Here is an 18,440-nt window from a genome sequence, read left to right as displayed (position 1 = left end):
TTAATATTGGAATATGTTTAATATATTTTTAACTCTTGTATATCTTTATTTATAGGTTTTTAATGTATATGCTTTAAATTTTGTAATGCTGCCTTGAGGCCCAGCATTGGGCAAAAGGCAGGATATAAATAAATGTAATAATTAATAATAATAATAATAATAATAATAATAATAATAATAATGTCGAGCACTGGGCACTTTCACATCTGTGCACTGTTGCACTATTTCAGTTCATGTACCTTTTCACCTGGAGCTCTACTATGCCAGTGAAATCTTCTTCCCCGCCCCCTACATTCTCCTTCCCCCATCAGTTTTTTTTTTAAAAAAAAAATCTTTATTTCTGCCAAATACAATAGTATAGCAGCCTGAAACAGTGCAATTATGGTAAAACAACACACTAAACTTTCCCTTAAGACCATATTAAACAAACTCCAGGGAGAGAAGGAAGGGAGACCATTTCTAGAAAGCAGGAGGGAGTGCATGGGCCAAGACTGTTGCTTCTGCTTGGCTTGGGAAAGGTTTACAGGGTGAGGGGAGAGTAAACATGCACTGCAGCTTGTGTACCAAGCACATCAGTGCCTTGCTGAATTTCTAAAAAAAAAAAAAAGCAAGTCTTTTTAACTGCAAAGCTTCGCAGTTCTAGGGAGGTGTGAGGTTGTAAACCCCCCCATCCCAGTGCATTTTCAGCATCTCTTTTAAGGCGAAAATGTACCTCAGGTGATGCCTATTCAGGAGTAAGAACATAGAGTTAAATGGGACCTCTCTCCCTCCCCCTTCACAGTTGCGCAGTTGATCGGAGAACTGCCCCACCCTCCTCTTTTGTCAGTGAGACCACCCTTAAACACACACACAACAACAACAAAGAACCAGATGGTCTGATAGAGTGCAAGGACAGCAATACATGGGAGGGAGGAGTGCATTTATTTTGCATGAAGAGAGGAAAAGCAGACTTTCCCATCTCCAAAAGGAATAAAAAAAAATGGAGGAAAAGAGGCAAAATGAGTGCAGGACAGGGATGGCATCATGTGAGTACTCCACTGCAAAACCGCATACCAAGCATAGCGAGTGTGCAATAAATCACTGGTATGATGGAGCTAGTCTAGATTCAATCCATTGAGTTCCCATGTTTTGAATGTCAGTGTACCCTCACCACCACGATCCAGCGCTTCCTTGCATCATTTAAGAACTAGTTAATTTTAGAAAATGCATGTTTTAAGTACAAAATTATGAAAGTAGGAAAAAGTTTACTATGACTATCATAGCCCAAAACAGGAGTGACCAATCATTTTGGCCATAAGTGACACATGTGAAGCAGACTTATGGGTTGGGGGCTGCATGGGTTCATGCAAACATATATGCATATGTGCGCGCACACACATGCCAGTGATCCTCTCAGCTACCAGCAACTGTGATACAGATTACTCTTTCCTACATGGAAAGAGTGATCTCTATCATGATTGATGGTGGAGGCGAGAGAATTTTTTAGTGATGGAAGTGGGGTGTCACACTTGAGAGACTGCCATGAATGTCTTGGGATCCTCCAAGCCAGTCTTAGGACTTGGGCAACACAACCATCAGAGTTCATGGAAATCATTGGCAGGGATTTGTCATCAACAACAACCCCAATGGCACTTCCATATCCCTTAGAATATTGCAACATAGATCATGAGGCTTTACCAAATGACAATTGATCCCAAGTTTCTGAAGCTGGATATGCACATTGACTTTTCTTGCATCAACAATTGCTTTTTCTTCCTCTGATATATCTCTGGAAATCCGGATGAAATCACTAGTATAAAAGCAAAAGAAGAAAAGTTAATAATGTCAGAAATGGATCTTCATCGTCCAGGTGAGAGCTCCCGTTCCATTTATTTGGGGTAGGGGAACCCTCTATGAGGCTTCAAGTGTTCTAGAAATTCAAGTGTATCCCTAGAAAGAAAGAAGCTGCACATTGCAAAGATCCAGAATTTTATTTAGACAAGATATTATCAGAGGGAGAAATGAGAGCCACTGGGATTGGGTTTTCCCCCCAGCTATGACTGATGGGATACCATCAGGAGAACTGGGGGAGGAGAGAGGGTGGAGGAACTGTCAATCAAACATGTTGCCTTTCCGTCAACTCCATGGGAGCCCACAGTCACACAACTGTGGTGTTAGAACATGTGTGGTGAGTCCCACCTACAAACTCAACTGTTGAGTGGAGTTTTTCAACAGTGTAGAGAAATGTGTTCTCTGAACTGAGCCAAATAGCACTGGCCTGGGTAAGACGAACAAGAGGGAATAGGGAAGGGGAAATGACAAATGTTTGAGTTTGTGAAGAATGTCCAAACATCAACTTGATGCTTATCTCTTCTCAATTCGTGCTTGCATTTGCAATTGCTCTTCATTTTTCATGAATGGAAAACTTGCTATCAAGCTATCAATCAAGCCTTCAAGTGGTGCAAATAATTCTCAAATTTGTACACATTTCCAAAATTGCACAAATTTCCTCCATAGACTTATTTATTTATTTATTTATTAATAATATATCTTAGCCACCTTTCAGGGCAGTAGCCCTCACATAGTGGCTTACAATGATAAAATTCATTAAAAAAACAGTTACAATATTAAAAGCAATAAAAACAAAAACACAATAAAATAGCAATTAAAAACAATAAAACCCAACAATAAAATCAGCAACAACAATGGCAATAGTAGCAATAACAGTACACATCATGGTAAATTAAAATGCTTTCAAGGCCTTCTTAAAAGTCTGCAGGGATTGTGCAGGGCGGACCTCTGATGGGAGTTTGCTCCAAAGGTGGGGGGCCACTGGAGAGAAGGCCTTCTGCTGTGTTGCTCTCACAGGGTTGGCTGATATGGGTGAAAGCAGACCTTCAAGTAACTTGGTACTAGGGATGTGCTCCGCTTCTAATCGGACCGGAGAAGCAGGAGCGGAGCCGGGGGCTTCGCCTGCCCTTAAGGCGGAGGCGAAGAGGATTGGGGGGCCGGCGGAGTGTGGCGAAGAGGATCGAGGTGAAGGCGGATCCTTCGTCTCGATCCGGAGCTCCGCCGGAAAGGTAAGTGGGGTTTACCAGGCCCTGCCGCTGTCGCCGTCGCCCATGCGGCGACGGCGGCAGGGCCCGGTAACCCCCCTCCCCGCCCTCATCTTCCTGGTGGAACCGCGGGCTCAATTGAAGACGGCGACGGACCACGGACGGAGGCAGGTAAGGTCCCCCTCTCCCTTGGTCCTTTACCGGGCTCTGCTGTTGGGACTGCCTTGAGTCTTGGCTTGCATATGTATCCCTGGACAAGCTATCATGGTGGTGAGTTTGAGGTTTCTAAAGTGCAAATTGACGGAGCTTTGGAAAGGGGTGTGAATGGGGTGCCCGATTTTCATAAATTCCCCAAAAATCAGGGGATGATGGGACTGCCTTGAGTCTCGGCGTGCGTATGTATCCCTGGACAAGCTATCATGGTGGCAAGTTTAAGATTTTTAACGTGCAAATTGACGGAGCTATGGAAAGGGGTGTGAATGGGGTGCCCGATTTTCATAAATTCCCCAAAAATCAGGGGATGATGGGACTGCCTTGAGTCTTGGCATGCGTGTGCACCCCTGGATAAGCTTTCATGGTGGCGAGTTTGAGATTTTTAACATGCAAATTGACGGAGCTATGGAAAGGGGTGTGAATGGGGTGCCCGGTTTTCATAAATTCCCCAAAAATCAGGGGATGATGGGATTGCCTTGAGTCTTGGTGTGCGTGTGTATACCTCCATGAGGTGTCATGGTGCCAAACTTGAGGTTTCTAACTTTAACAGAAAAAAAGTTGTATACTTTTTTAGCTTAATGCAAGCCTATGGGGCGGAAAAAACGGAGCTCCGATCCGGATCCGGAGCTCCGAGCAGAGCGGAGTGGACATAGGCGGAGCGGGGGCGGGGCGGAGCGGCCTGATCCACAAATCGTGGATCTGGAAGTGAAGCAGAGCGGGGGGTCCGTGCACACCCCTACTTGGTACCAAACCAAGGCTAACACATGGTTGATTTAAAACGTGTGCATTTTGAGAAAGTTATGCATTTAAAGACAGCTGCATATTTTGACAAAGTTGCACATTTTTCAAGTGCACTTCTTTGTGAATGCAGGCTTAGGAATTTGTGAACACTTTTTTGGTATGCTTAGTTTCCCTAAAGATAAATTGGTGAATTGGAGAATTAGCTGTCAGGAACTTTGTAAAGCTATTAAAGCTTCACCTGCTTTTGACTAAAGCCAGACAGAGGTCCTATACTTTATTTGTGGTTGTTTAAATCAAGAACCAAACAAGTCAACATAGTATTAGAAGGAAGCAAACAAAGGCTATTTCAATCAGAAAGAGGAACATGGTTTCCACTTTGTGGTAGATTTCTTACCTTTTCACTTCCACTTTTTTTTTCGAGTAATCCATGGCTTTCAGATTTTTTCTGTGACAAAAAAGGAAACAGTTTTAGAAAGTTTCCTATTGTGTCATTAAATACCTGCATTCAAGGTGGAAAGAGCACAGAAGCCAGCAGGCATTTCTTCAAAATCAACATGCATAGAACAGAGTGCAGGGGGACAAACTAATATTCTTTACTAGATTAATAAATCATTCTGGAAAGTTGGCATTCTGGATCCTGTGGATAGCCTTCATTGTGATGGGGTGTTACTCCTCTTCACAAAGTCATCCTCCTTGAAAAGCAGGTGATTGAGAGAGATGCCAGTGGGGACGGGGCTCACATGCTCCCTCTCCTTGCATGTTTACTGTACTTGAATTGAGAATGCCAAATAAGACTAAAATGTTGAAAGGGTCGTTGGTCTAGCCTCCTTCGGCGTGGAGACAGAATTGATCCATGATCTCATTTGTACAACTTTTGGTGTGAATGCAATATCAATTAGATAAATCAACAATGCATGCATAAATCTCTTTTGTCAACAATCTCTCTGTGTGAAACCAGAAATGCCTTACACCTATGCCCAGGGCCAGACTATTTGGCACCCTAGGCAAGGCGAGCTACTTGCACCCCTGCCAAAAAAAATTGCCAACATCAATTTTTAAGAACAGATGTTTTGTAGAAAAAATAAAAAGCACAAAACTTGAAACTGCTAAATTTATTTTAACTTGCAAGAATAAGTAACAATAATCAATTTTTGATTATCTTTGGCAAATCCAACAAGGGGGCACCCACCATCTCGCACGGAGACTGAAGGCGCTCGGAGGGGTGCAAAAGCACTGCTTTGGCTTAGCCCCTTCCTTGCTTGCATGTGGACGTCCATGCATGCCCCACCATCACACACAGAACAAGGTTTTACAGGGGGTCCAGGGGACAGCGTCTTCCTCTTGTATTACTCCTGTGTTTTCCCACCTCTCCTGTAATTTTTCTCTCTCCAGTAAAAAAAAAAACATTAAGGGAAAAAGATGGAATAGGTATGCCAAACCTTTAGATTCATAGCTCTCAAAGCCCTCTTCCTGGAAGCATACCTAGGTGACAATCCTATATTCAGTTACCTGGGAGTAAGCACCATTTAACTCACTGAGGATTACTTCTGAGTAGACATGTGTATGATTGCCCTAAGTCTAACTAAACCAGGATTATTTATTTTTAAATGAAGGAAATACCTATGACAAACACCTACTTACTCATAAGTAATGCCTCAAAGCAGTCACCACACTTCCCTGGCCCACGCCACACTCCCAAGTATTTTTCTTAGAATCCAGTTACCCCGTTTCCTTTTGTTTCAGAATTAGAGCAACCTGTGTGCAGCAGCTCTTGCCCAGTCTGGTGCCCTCCAGATGTGTTGGACTACAACTCCCATACTCCTCAACCAATTGGCTCAGGAGTGAGGGATTTTTAGTGCAACACATCTAAAGGGCGCAGTTTGGGGAAGGCTGCGATACCTTCTCTCTCTCTCACCCACCCACACAACCCTGTGTCCTGCATGAGAAGAGTTTGATGTCGTGCTATGTTGCTGCTTGGGCTTCAAAGGCAAAGCAACTGCAGCTATTGATTAAAGCGGACATTCTTGCCCTCTCTCTTTCAAACGGGGTCGTGGATTTGCCCAGAAATGGGGGTCTGCGGCATTTGGTCCTGCTCTCACCTTTCACCTCGCTCCCTCCAACAACAACAACAGGAAGTCCAGCTGCCTGCAGACGAGAGGGACATGCCTGGAGCCATGGGCAAGACCATGGAAAATGGCATGTATATATGAGAGAGAGAGAGAGAGAGAGAGAGAGAGAGAGAGAGAGAGAGAGAGAGAGAGAGTTTTGTTAGGTGTTGCAAGTATTTCCTGCCTGCTGTGTCTGCTCGGCAGGGCTGTGCCAATTCCAGGCATCTGCTGGCGGTGGCAGCCACCGTTCTCAGTCATGAAGCGTCTGCGCCGGCTGGGAAGAGCCTGCAGCGGTGCTGGAAGCGGGCGACAGGTTGTGAGTCCCAGAGGCTGCAGATCTGACAGGCCATGCTGCGCCCCTCTGAGATCTGTGCCCTAGGCCACTGCCTTATTCGCCTATATGGTAGCGCCGGCCCTGCTTATGCCCAGCCAAGCCTGGGCGTGGGAAGGAAAATTACGGGTGACGGTGGTATTATGGGACATGGAGGTTAGCCATAGGGTACCTCCATTTGACACCACTCACACTAGGATGGGATTCACAAGTATAAAAGCAGACTCACCCCTCCCTCCCAGCTGGCTCGTTTGCTGTGTGGCTTAACACTTCCCTGTAGACAGTGTGGGTTCACTGGTTTTTTCGAGGCTAAGTAGGAACATTTTGCTCATAATCTAACTTGGTTATGAGTTTTCTTGCCTACTTCACACTGCAAGACAGGTAGGGTGTTATAATTAGGTTGATTTATTTCTTCACATTTGTTGGGTAGGAAGATAGGAGCGAGCATCTGGTGCGAGGTATAAATTGGTGAGCATTCACAGGCACCATTGTTGTGATAGGTAATCCCTGAGGGCCAACCACTGGGAGCCCTGTGGCACCAGCTGGCAGGATAAGGGTTAACTTTGAGGCCACCACTCCTCAAACCACTCAAAGCCCTGCTGCCTGAGGGGGGGTTTAACACCGGAAGGCCTCTCTACCCCTGGAGGGAGAAGCCCGTCTGGTGGCAAATGAACAAGCACCACTTGATGGGCAGTGATTGCCTCACCTGATCCCAACAATGGCCTCACAAGTGGCCAATAGATGATGCCCGCTTAGGCCTTCTCCCTTGTTGCAGATCTTTTAATAAATGTGGCCCATATTTAATCCCACTCTTGTGTCTTGTCTCATTATTTCTCACCATTCACTTCTGTAAGCCATGAGCCAATAATCTGTAGCACTAGGTTATGCCACAACCTCACAGAGCAACGCCTCCCAATCATCCCTATTCATTTCTCCCTCATTCTGTACACTTCAACTGGGTTTACACAACACAATAACTCACACTCACTGGTTGAGTGTGGATTATCCTTGAACCACGGGTTGTTGTATTGTTCAAACCCAACTGTGCTAACAAACCATGTTTTTTTAACCCAGAACAACCCAGAGTTCAGAATCCATCCAGAAACCATGGTTTCTTACAATGGCTTGCTCAAGAACAATAAGCCACATCGCAAAAAAAACCCACTTCTGTTTCAAACTAGTACTGTGCTGGTTTGTTTGGTTTTTTGTTTTTGTTTTTCAAAAAAAATCTATTTAGGTTCGACCATTCGTTAGAGGGAGGGAGGGTGAAAAGAAGTTGTGCCTGGAAATTGTCTCTCTCATTGGAAACTTGAGTATTTTGGAGAAATTGGTGAGGGTCCAGGGCTTCAGGGCTTCCCTAAATGTAAGGAAGTGGCCATTAGGTGGGTGCTCTTTCTTTAGGCTCCCCCCTACAGTTCTATCTTTGCAGTCTCTCTGGCTGCTTCAGTTTGTTGGAAAGTCCCCTAGATGATCTCAAGAGGTTTTGCCTTATTGGAAAGGGGAAGGAGAAAGAGAAGAAGAAGAACTCAGCTTTTCAGGCACTCAGCAGACAGAAGTACTGGAAAGTCCCAAGCAAGGAAGTCCTGGTTAAATCCTCTAGTGGGCTTTCCGAGAAGCTGAAGCAGCTGGAGAGGCTGCAAGGACAGAACTGGGGGGAAAAGGTAAAGAAAAAGCACACAACATCATCTCTCTCCTTTCAGTAAGATAAGCACTGAAGCCCTGCACCCTCAATTTCTCCAAAATTCTCAGCATCCCAACGAAAGAGACAGAAAAACAACTGCCCCTTTCACATGAAAGCGAAGAGGTTGTAAAAGGGCAGGTAGGATTTCAGCACAGCACTAGTTCAGACAACACAATAACCCATGGTTCAACGGCAACCCACGGTTCAATGACAACCCATATTTAAACATGGAGTGTGGGTTATCATGTCATGTGAACCCAGTCTTTGTCTTTTCCTTCTTAAAATTCTTGCCCTTGTTAGTTCAAAATCATTTCCAGCTTGGTAGCGCCTGATTGAGATTAAGTACAGGTCATAAGTGGCAATATAGTAACCTGCAATATACCACTCATCTCTTTATTGTGCTCAAATGGAAGCACAGTCAGTATAGTCCACCCAGCCTCAAAGCAGTAGCTGCACTCATGTCAAGCCAATTTTCTTAACCATCAAGAGCCATTAAAGCAGTCACTCCCTACCACCATGGTGAGATGATATATCACAGTGGGGGGTAGGCAGCTTCAGAGGCAATTTCCATCCCAGGGAACCCCCTACCGCTGACAAAATTGTTGTTGCTGAATTTTGTGAACATTTGGCAGTTTTTTTTAAAAATGTGCATTTTGCTTTAAAAGGAAGTCGGTGGGCAATGTCTGTTTTGCTTTAATGAAAGCTTACTCTAGAATCATTGGGGGAACATGATTTTGTCTGGATTTTCATATACATTCCCCAAATATATGCATCAATGTTGCACTTTTTTTTAAAAAAATGTACTCATTTTTCTCCCATTGATTAAAAGGTGTTTACACAGCTTTTCTATGCATATTTTGCAAATAAACACATTTTTTGAACATATTTTGTCATCTTCCATGGATCGCATCACTACCTTGGAAATGTACAGACCAAGTGCTGATTCTGTTAAGGTCTGTGTTCATTTGATCAAAAACACACTGAAGATAATTTCTCATACATCCCTGTCCTTTAGGCAACTGTACTGAATTCAATGGAATTAATGTGATTTTTATTTACTTTTGTATGGGCTGTGGATGACCATCCATAGCTTACTAATGAATAACTTCACATGACCATCAGGCACTACTGTTATGAATATGTGATCCTGTGTTTTATCTTAATTGAAAGACCGTTGCTCAAATCCCTAATCAACTAATTTTGCTTGCTCTTCTACCCCACTGGATGACCTCAGGGTCTATTATTATTATTAGAGAAGCAGTATTTTTTTTGGATTACTTTCTTCACATAAGTTGATAAACCTACTTTAGAAAATCAGAAGAGCCATGCTGGAACACATTAATCATCTACTGCGGCATCCTGCCTCCCACCTTTGCCATCTAGATGACTCTTGGAAGCCCACAAGGGCAACTTGAACACAAACCTTTTCCCACTATTGTTTTTCCATCAGCTATGAACTGTACTGCATGATCACCCAATCTAACCTAATTTCCAGGATTGTTGTACCTTATTTGAAGCATCTTAGTGGGACACCATGATGAATACATAAGCAAGTGGATAGATATTTTTTTTGGGGGGGGTGAGCCAGGTGGAGCACTGACAATCATCTGGATGGAAATGGTTGTTCCTCTGTTATTACAGGCTAATCACTATACCATGAGTTAGAACAAATACTGTTTTATGGATCATTCCCTGCTCCTGCCCAACAAACCCTAATGTGAGAAGAAATACACTTTTTCCCCCTATAAAAATGCTTAAGTCTGGGCTTTTGTGGGTCTTCCCTGGAGAAGGGAATTTCACAGCTGATGTAGCTGTGTATGGCCTTTTATTTCAGCCTTCCCCAAACTGGCACCTTCTAGATGTTTTAGGATTCAACTCCCATCAGCCCCAACCAACATGACAAATGGCCAGGAATACTGAGATTTGTAGTCCTGAATATCTGGAATGTATCAGGTTGGAGAAGGGTCCTCTATTTTCTCTGAACCTAATCAAAAGCGGAGACAATAGCCACAAAAATTCATACTCAACTTGCTTGTTCTAAGGAGACCATATTCACCTGAGGTTCAATAGGAATTTTCTTCACTCTGCCTGAATAGGTTTTGTGGTGGAAGGAATATATAGGTGTAACCATAAGTAAGGAATCTGGGTGAGGCACCGGAACTTTGTCAAATAAGGAAGCCCTTCTTTTAATGAAACTTAAGAATTTATTGGTAACAACTTAACCATTAACACACTTTGAGTCCCTGAGTTATCTCAACTTTTGGCTGCACCTTCCAACTGTCCCAATATAATCCCCACCTCCTGTGTATCAGGGTTTTTAGCACTCCCTCCATTCTTTCCCGAATGTCAGCTAGCATAGCACATCATCCCAACTCCCCAGAATAGGTTGGAAACAAGGGAGCTCCAGCATAGTATGGGGCCATAGGGAGGGCTACAGGGATTTGTCTTGCAGGACCCTGTCTGTCCCCACCTTCCATGCTTGCCTAAGCCCTCAGATGCCCTTTTCCAAATCCTGTTCATGAGGCCAAAATAATGATAAGTAAGGAATCTGGGTGAGGCACCAGGACTTAGTCAAACATGGAAGCCCTTCTTTTTACAAAACTTAAGTATTTATTAGTAAGAACTCTTACAGCCATTCTGTCCAACATCACCTTCTCTTTCTTATCTTCCTCAAATCCCTCGAAAACCTTCCTCCTTTCCTTTTTCTTCCTCCTCCTCCTCTTCTCTTTCTCGCTCCTCTCTTAACCACTCCCAACTGCCACTCCCTTATATTCCCCTCCTTCCATTACCATGATAACCCATGTCACATGGTCTTATGTAAGGATTTACAAGAGTTAGACCATATCTATACAAACAGAGTTTCAGGGCACAAAAAGGAAAGGGTGCAATTCAATGTTATGGAACAGAAATAGGATACATTAGACCCCAAGGCTCCAACCACAACAGCAGATATATTTACCAAATGGGGATGGTTCTTTTGAATGTTACACCTTCAGCAAAAGTGATTGCCAGTCATCTAATCTTCAGATGGAAACCAAGCCTGAACCTTTTCCAGTCAGCTCATGACAAGGCAAGATGACACATGTTCTAGATTCTTGATGGTAAGGAGTTCTTCTTTAAAGCTCAAAAGTCTGGATTCAACACACTTAGAGACACACTTGGTTGTCTTCTCCTGCCTTCTCACTCACTTAATCTTCCCTTTGCTTATTCTGTTTTTATACCCATCCCTTTCTCCAGTTTGGGCAGGTCTTGCCCTCCCTCCTCTTGGAGATAAATGATCTCATTTGTGCCACTCTTTGGGTACATGCTACATGCGGTTACTTTAATCAGGAATATGAGCATCTCTCTCAGCATCTGTGTGAAAGTGGAAGTCATGAGCCAAAAGGCAAGTAGTGCAGGGTGATCCTATGACTTGACTTCCCAGAACAATGTTTCCCCATCATCCCAGTTCAGCTCTCATCCATTCAGCACATTTCCCCTTTCCCCTCTTACATCTTAAGGTGGTGGCCCATTTCCAGCTTGTTAGCAACTGATCAAACTTAAGTACTGGTGATAGCCTGTAATGTATTACTCATTACTTCATTGTTATCAAATGCAAGCACAAACAGTATACACTCATAGAGCCAGTTTTCTTAAAAATCGAGGCCTGTTAAGGCAATCACTCCTTACCCCCATGGTGAGGTGAAACATTAGAATGGAGGTAGGCAACTTTGGAGCAATTTTGATGTAGCCAATAATAGCCTAAGACAAAGTTTAGCTCTACTGTTTCGATTCTTTGCTTTCTTTCCTGCCCTGTGGGTCCACTTGGGCCTAATCTACACCAAGCAGGATATTGCACTATGGAAGTGATATGAAAGAGGCATATAAAAGGCAGGAGCCACACAAAGCAGGATATAGCACTATAAATATCAATGGGCCCCAACACTTGTCAGTGCACTTCAATACTGCCATAAAGCAGTAGTATAGCTCCTGCCTTTTATATACTACTTCTATACTGCTTTCAAAGTTTCAATGTCCTGCTTGGTGCAGATTATCTAGGGTGACCATATGAAAAGGAGGACAGGGCTCCTGTATCTTTAACAGTTGTATTGAAAAGGGAATTTCAGCAGGTGTCATTTGTATAAATGGGGAACCTGGTGAAATTTCCTCTTCATCACAACAGTTAAAGCTGTTTGGTGTGGCTCCTGCCTTTCATATACTGCTTCCATAGAATCATATCATAGAATAGCAGAGTTAGAAAGGGCCTACAAGGCTATCAAGTCCAACCCCCTGCTCAATTCAGGAATCAATGTATATGGGGTTCCCATGAGAGATGTTCATGCAATGAAAGTCAGGACACTCACACATACTCCTCAGCCATCTCATAAGTAAGGTAAGCGTCAGAACTCTCAACCAAACCCATGAGAATCTCTCTCAACCCTTCCAGAAACTGACCAGGCCTAGACCCGCTTAGCTTCTTTAAGGTTGCAACATCCCATACCGCTTTCATAGTGCAATATGCTGCTTGGTGTAGATGAGGCCTCTGAAACACACATTCTGAGAAATTTTTGCTCAGCCCATTTATTTATAGATGTATGATTTCTTACATTTCTATACAGTCCCATAGCCAAAGCTCACTGGGCTGTTTACAGGGTTCAGCACTTTTTCTAGAGTCTTCCACATGTTACATTTCTGAGGGGTGATTGTGGATACATTTAATGTCTCTAATGCTTGTGCTGGCAAAACGACACCTTTCATGAAATCCCATTCATGAAAAGAGGGGAGGGGTGGTGTTGCATCATACTCCAGAGAAAGGGTGGAGCTAACACTGGGCCAACAACTGCCCTCCAATTTCCTGAAAGTTTTCTACCCTTTGAAAGAGGCTTCCATTTTTCTGCCTCATTCTCAAGGCATTTTAAATTAATTTTGAATGTGTGTTGGTAGTGTTTTTGACTGTGAGCTGGATGAGGGTACAGTCTGTATTTTTCTTTTTATTGAATTGCACATCTCACCATTGCTCTGCTCTCTCCCAGGCTGCCTGCACTTCTTGATCTGAAAAGATCCTATGTGAGGAATGCATTCATGGTGTCTTTCCCTGGGTAGGAAGAGCTGGAAGCCAAGGAGGCTACAGCCTGTGAGAGAGATGTTCCTGCAATGAAAGTCAGGACACTCACACATACTCCTCAGCCATCTCATAAGTAAGGTAAGCGTCAGAACTCTCAACCAAACCCATGAGAATTTCTCCACAATTTCTGTTCCTTCGAATTCGTTTTTGAAAGCAATTTCTTTTCTATGAAACTGAATGGGAATGGTCAAAATTCTAATGGGAGAAATTTTCAGCACAGCACTAACAGCAAACGTTTAAAATGTTAGGCCATCCAGTTTGGTGTATCTTCAGGTTTCTTACTTCCTCGTTTTTGAAGAGATAGAAAAAGAGGAACTCTCTTGCACTAGTTTCTTCTGTTTTCACCAAAAGGAAGCAAAACAGAACAGCATGCACCTGAAAGATTAGAATGACATATCTTTCAATTTCCCAATTAGCTTCTTTGAGCTCATTCAATAATAATTCCCAAACAGTTTGGGGGATTATTATTACTGGAATTTGAGCCCTGAATAGCTGTAATTTCACAGCATTTTGGCGCTCAAGTGAACACGGGAAACCCTTAATACTAACAAAGTTCTTTTGATTTTGAATCCTGCCTCCCTCTTTTTGGAGTGAAAATGGATTCATGATCTCAAATTTATCTTCATGTAGGATGACCATATGAAAAGGAGGACAGGGCTCCTGTATCTTTAGCAATTGCTCAGAAAAGGGAATTTCAGCAGGTGTCATTTGTACGCATGCAGCACCTGGTGAAATTTCCTCTTCATCACATCAGTTAACTCTGCAGGAGCCCTGCCCTCCTTTGTATCTGGTCAGGAGGGCAGGACTCCTGCAGCTTTAACTGTTGTGATGAAGAGGGAGTTTCACCAGATGCTGCCTCCATACAAATGACACCTGCTGAAATTCCCTTTTTAAAGATGCAGGAGCCCTGTCCTCCTTTCCACATGGTCACCCTATATCCATACAACATTTTGGGGACATGCTATATTGGTTTCAGAAATCAGTGATATGTGCATGGATGTGTGAAACTGCAAGCCTCTAGCAGGTATGTGAAGCCTCTGGGAGTCTGGGGGGTCCTGTCCCCCCGGAACACCAAGCGGCTCCATCCCTTCTCTACAATCCTCACAAGTCCTACCATTGGAAATGGATACATTTCCATGTTTCAGGGGGTTTTTTTTATTGTGCAGTTGGGCACAAAATGTGAAGTTGGGGGGAAATGTGCAGTTGGAAATCTGATAATGTGCAGTTGAAAAAAGTGGTGAAAAAAATAAGGCACGTATTATGTGCATGTGTTTATTAAGAACTTAACAATAGACAAAGTCAGGGATGGCCTGTAACAGAAATTATATAAGGATGCAGGTGCAAGAGCCCTTGATGGTGTGACTGGTGTTGTTGGGTCCTTGTGACAGTGTTGCCTGAATAGATGTAGGGGCAGTTAGCACTTGGGTCTATTGCATAGTCTGTGTCTTTGGCCTGTGTATTAGCCCTGATGGTTGTGTGCTATTCGAGGCAGTAAGGCTGTTAGCACCAGTTGCTGGGGAACATGGGTGGGAGACTGCTGTTGCACCATGTTTTGCTTGTTCATCTCTGGCCGATGGCTGGTTGGCCACTGTGTAAACAGAGTCACTGTTCACATAATTTTCCATGTTCTGTCTTGGGTCTCAGGATGAGGAATTGTCCCAGGCATGCCACATTTTTAAGGTTTTGCTTTCATTTAACAACAGTTTTATGTAGGGGTGTGCACGGACCCCCTGCTCCGCTTCACTTGCAGATCCGCGATTTTTGGAGTGGGCCGCTTCGCCCCGCCCCCGCTCCGCCCACTTCCGCTCCGCTCCGCTCAGAGCTCCGGATCCGGATCGGAGCTCCGTTTTCCCCCCCATAAGGTTGCATTGAAAGATAAAAAATTAAACAACTTTTTTTCTGTTCAAGTTAGAAACCTCACATTTGGCACCATGACACCTCATGGATGTATACACACGCACGCCAAGTTTCAAGGCAATCCCATCATCCCCTGATTTTTGGGGAATTTTTGAAAATTGGGCACCCCATTCACACCCCTTTCCATAGCTCCGTCAATTTGCACGTTAGAAACCTCAAACTTGGCACCATGAAAGCTTATCCATGTGTCCACATGGACGCCAAGTTTCAAGGCAATCCCATCATCCCCTGATTTTTGGGGAATTTTTGAAAATCGGGCACCCCATTCACACCCCTTTCCATAGCTCCGTCAATTTGCACGTTAGAAACCTCAAACTCGCCACCATGAAAGCTTATCCAGACGCCGCATGCCGAGACTCAAGGCAGTCCCATCATCCCCTGTTTTTTGGCGGGGCTTAAACCTGCAAAATTTGGAATTTCCAAAACTCCAAGTGAGCGCAGGAAGGACTTCTCCCCTGAGTCAAAGCCACACACACACAACATCCCTGCGAGGTGGGCAGGGGAGGAGGGAGGGAAGGCAGGCAGGCATGCAGCTGGCATTTCTGGGGGCATAAGGAAGTGAGCCAAGGATAAGCCAGTAATGCATATAAAATGGAATAAATAAACAAATAAACAAAGGAGGGGTGGAATTAAAAGCAGCAGTGTTGCTCAATAAACAGCAAGAAGAATTTTTTAAAAAAGGCTATATCTGTCTTTTACCAGCAATAGGGGGACGTGCCCGGGGGAGGGGAAGCAGCTGCCAGTTCAGCTCAAGAAAGCCATTGATTCACCAACAGCTCTGAGATTGAGAAGGAAACGCTCACTTCAACTCATAACAGGCATCGCTCCACCACTAAGAAGTAAACGCTCACTTCAACTCATGATAGGCATTGCTCCACCATTTTACTCTCTTTGGAAGGCTCTGATGGCCTTCCAAGTACAGGAGAGAGTGGGGGCACGTCCACAATGAGATGCCCTAGGGGAGCTCATCCCCTTGCACCACATCTTTTCAGTTGTTCCCCAAAGTTAGGGTGGGTAGCAGTGCTGTGTTTCTATCTCTTATTCTTGGCTTAGTATATGATTTCAGGTTGTGTTTGTGCATTTGGTGGGGCTACTGTGTTAAAAAACACTGGGAAAAGTCCGTTCAGATGAAGAAGGAGAAGTTTCCCAGAATCCCAAGTTACCCGTTTTGCCTATGCCCTCCTCCAGCTTTGGGATCATCATGACCGGGAGCTGACTCTGCCCCTCAGCCCTTTGAAAAAGGTATTTTTCCCACCGATTTTAAAAAAAATTCTAGCGCGCGACCTGCACCATGCAGAGAGGTGAGAGTAGTCTCAAAATGACCCCCATCCACGACTCTTTGAGCACAAGAATTTTCAGAACGATAGCTTCAAAAACAACCCAGTTATCCGCGATTATTTCCCGCAATGCAATCCTATGGGCGAAATGTTTTCAAGATGGTGATCGGAGTGCTCCGCCTGAAAGAGGAGCTCCGAAAAATGGGCGCTTCTCTTCGCCTTGCTTCTAGGGGTCCGCGGTCCACTTCTACTCCACCTCTGGGTAAGGCGGAGCAGGCCAATTCGCTACTGCTTCTCCGCTCCTAATCGGAGCGGAGCACATGCCTAGTTTTATGGAAAGGATTTTGTCATGAGAGAGACCCAACCACAAATTACACAGATACAGCTCTCAGGTGAGCTGAAATGTCCACCCAGAATTTGCTGTTCCATTCTCAGGTGTGGAATTTAGAGCAGCCATGTTGGCTCTATTTTGTGGGTCACGATTCAAACCCCCAAATTATGTAAAGCTGTTTTAATTAGGTCATGAAGAACTTGTGGGTTGCCCATCCTGTGAGTTCACCAAGTGCTGCCTGGCTGGCCTTGTTCTGGAGGAGCCGACCTAGCCTAGCAGTGGCAATGCGTACTTCTGGAGCCTCCAGAAAGTGCACAACTCCCCAGACATGCTAATGGCCACCATTATAGTAGAAGGGGGGAACCTTTTTGCAATTTCCCTAAGGCAGGGGAAATTGCATATTTTCTCCCTCCACTCGAGTGGCTGGGGAGGAAGGGGCTGGAAAAAGTGGCCCCAGCACCTTTCTGGAATGGGTGGGCATACTGAGCACGTCAGGTCTCCAGCTGGCTTGAGAGGGGCAGGGCCCCAAGCTGGTTCAGAGGTAAATGTTTCCCCCCTTCTTATGCAATGCTCACTCAGCTGCAACCAGCCCGACCAGCTCCATATATAGGGTGAGAGCTGTGAAATATCTTGCATATCTCAGCCCTGAACACCTCATAAGGATCACTGTGCATGACCATAAATATGGAGGATGCTCCTCCCTTATCTTTGTGTATGATCACCAAGGTCTTCTGAAGAGACACTCCTGGTGGTGCCAGATAGGTTGGAGATCTGCTTGGAAACCACCAGGAACGAGGCCTTTAGGCTTGCATCCATGGCACTTTGGTTTTTGTATTTGTTTTCAGGGAAGCCACTGATTAATTGATGACCCTGCTTTTATTGGCTTTTAGGGGAGAGTTTGCATTTTAATTTGTTGTTTTCTCTTGATGTGTAATTGTTTATATATCGTATAATAAATAATTAAGCAGGCTGTCTCAAACCATTGCACCATCTAGCCCAGTTTCATTCTCACGGTTTTTCCAAGCTTTGTCACCTGACGTCCTTTTACCGGGGAACTGAAACTGGGAACATCCAGCAAGTTATCAGCCCTCCCATAATGAATGAAGACCTGCAGAAGATATCTTCCACTATCTAACCTGTTCCATAAATGTTCTGCTCATAGATGCTCGTCTTAACAAGATTTCAAGAGACCCATTGTTGTGTTGTGAATCCAACAGAATTCTTGCAACAGGTCCTGAGAGAGGTCAACCACCCAGTCTGATGATTTGTGATGACCATAGAACTCTCTTATCCACTGCCACCCACGCTCTTTCAGACCTTTGTATCTTTAAACATGCTTCTCCGTTGGTGCTTTGACCTCTTCCCTCAGAACATCAGGAGAACTAGATTAGATATGAATCCTATGGTACTTTTCCATTCATTTTACGATATATCTGACTACAAATAGAACAAACAAATAAGCAAGCAAAACTTACCATGCTTGACTTTCCAACCAGAATTCTCTGACTATATCTTGCTATGATTTCTCTTTCCACAGAGAAGACGTAATTTCTCTGGGTGCTTCAGCCACAGAGTTCTAAACTAAGGATTTAGAAAACACTCATTACATATAATATAAATGTAAATATGTACCCAGATTGAAACTTTAGGCTGTAATCCTACACTCACTTACCTGGGAGTAAGACACATTGAACTCAATGAC

At 44.1% G+C, this 18,440-nt stretch overlaps 1 protein-coding gene across 1 annotated transcript in view; it reads right to left on the bottom strand.

Moving 5' to 3' along the window:
- The window catches only part of LOC134406716 (cytosolic phospholipase A2 gamma-like), a 43,317-nt gene extending 25,025 nt beyond the window's left edge, over nt 1-18,292 (bottom strand). The window contains exons 1-3 of the mRNA XM_063138247.1: nt 18,214-18,292; nt 4,384-4,434; nt 1,678-1,789 (exon numbers count right to left, since the gene is read on the bottom strand). Of these exons, the coding sequence (XP_062994317.1) occupies nt 1,678-1,789; nt 4,384-4,418 (147 nt within the window). The 5' untranslated portion in view covers nt 4,419-4,434; nt 18,214-18,292. The remainder of the gene's footprint in view (nt 1-1,677; nt 1,790-4,383; nt 4,435-18,213) is intronic.
- Nucleotides 18,293-18,440: the final 148 nt, after the last annotated feature.

This window comes from Elgaria multicarinata, chromosome 11 (genome assembly GCF_023053635.1).
Source record: "Elgaria multicarinata webbii isolate HBS135686 ecotype San Diego chromosome 11, rElgMul1.1.pri, whole genome shotgun sequence".
Taxonomy (NCBI): domain Eukaryota; kingdom Metazoa; phylum Chordata; class Lepidosauria; order Squamata; family Anguidae; genus Elgaria; species Elgaria multicarinata.
Note: the sequence above shows the minus strand (reverse complement) of the source record. Positions and strands in the feature narration are given on the sequence as shown.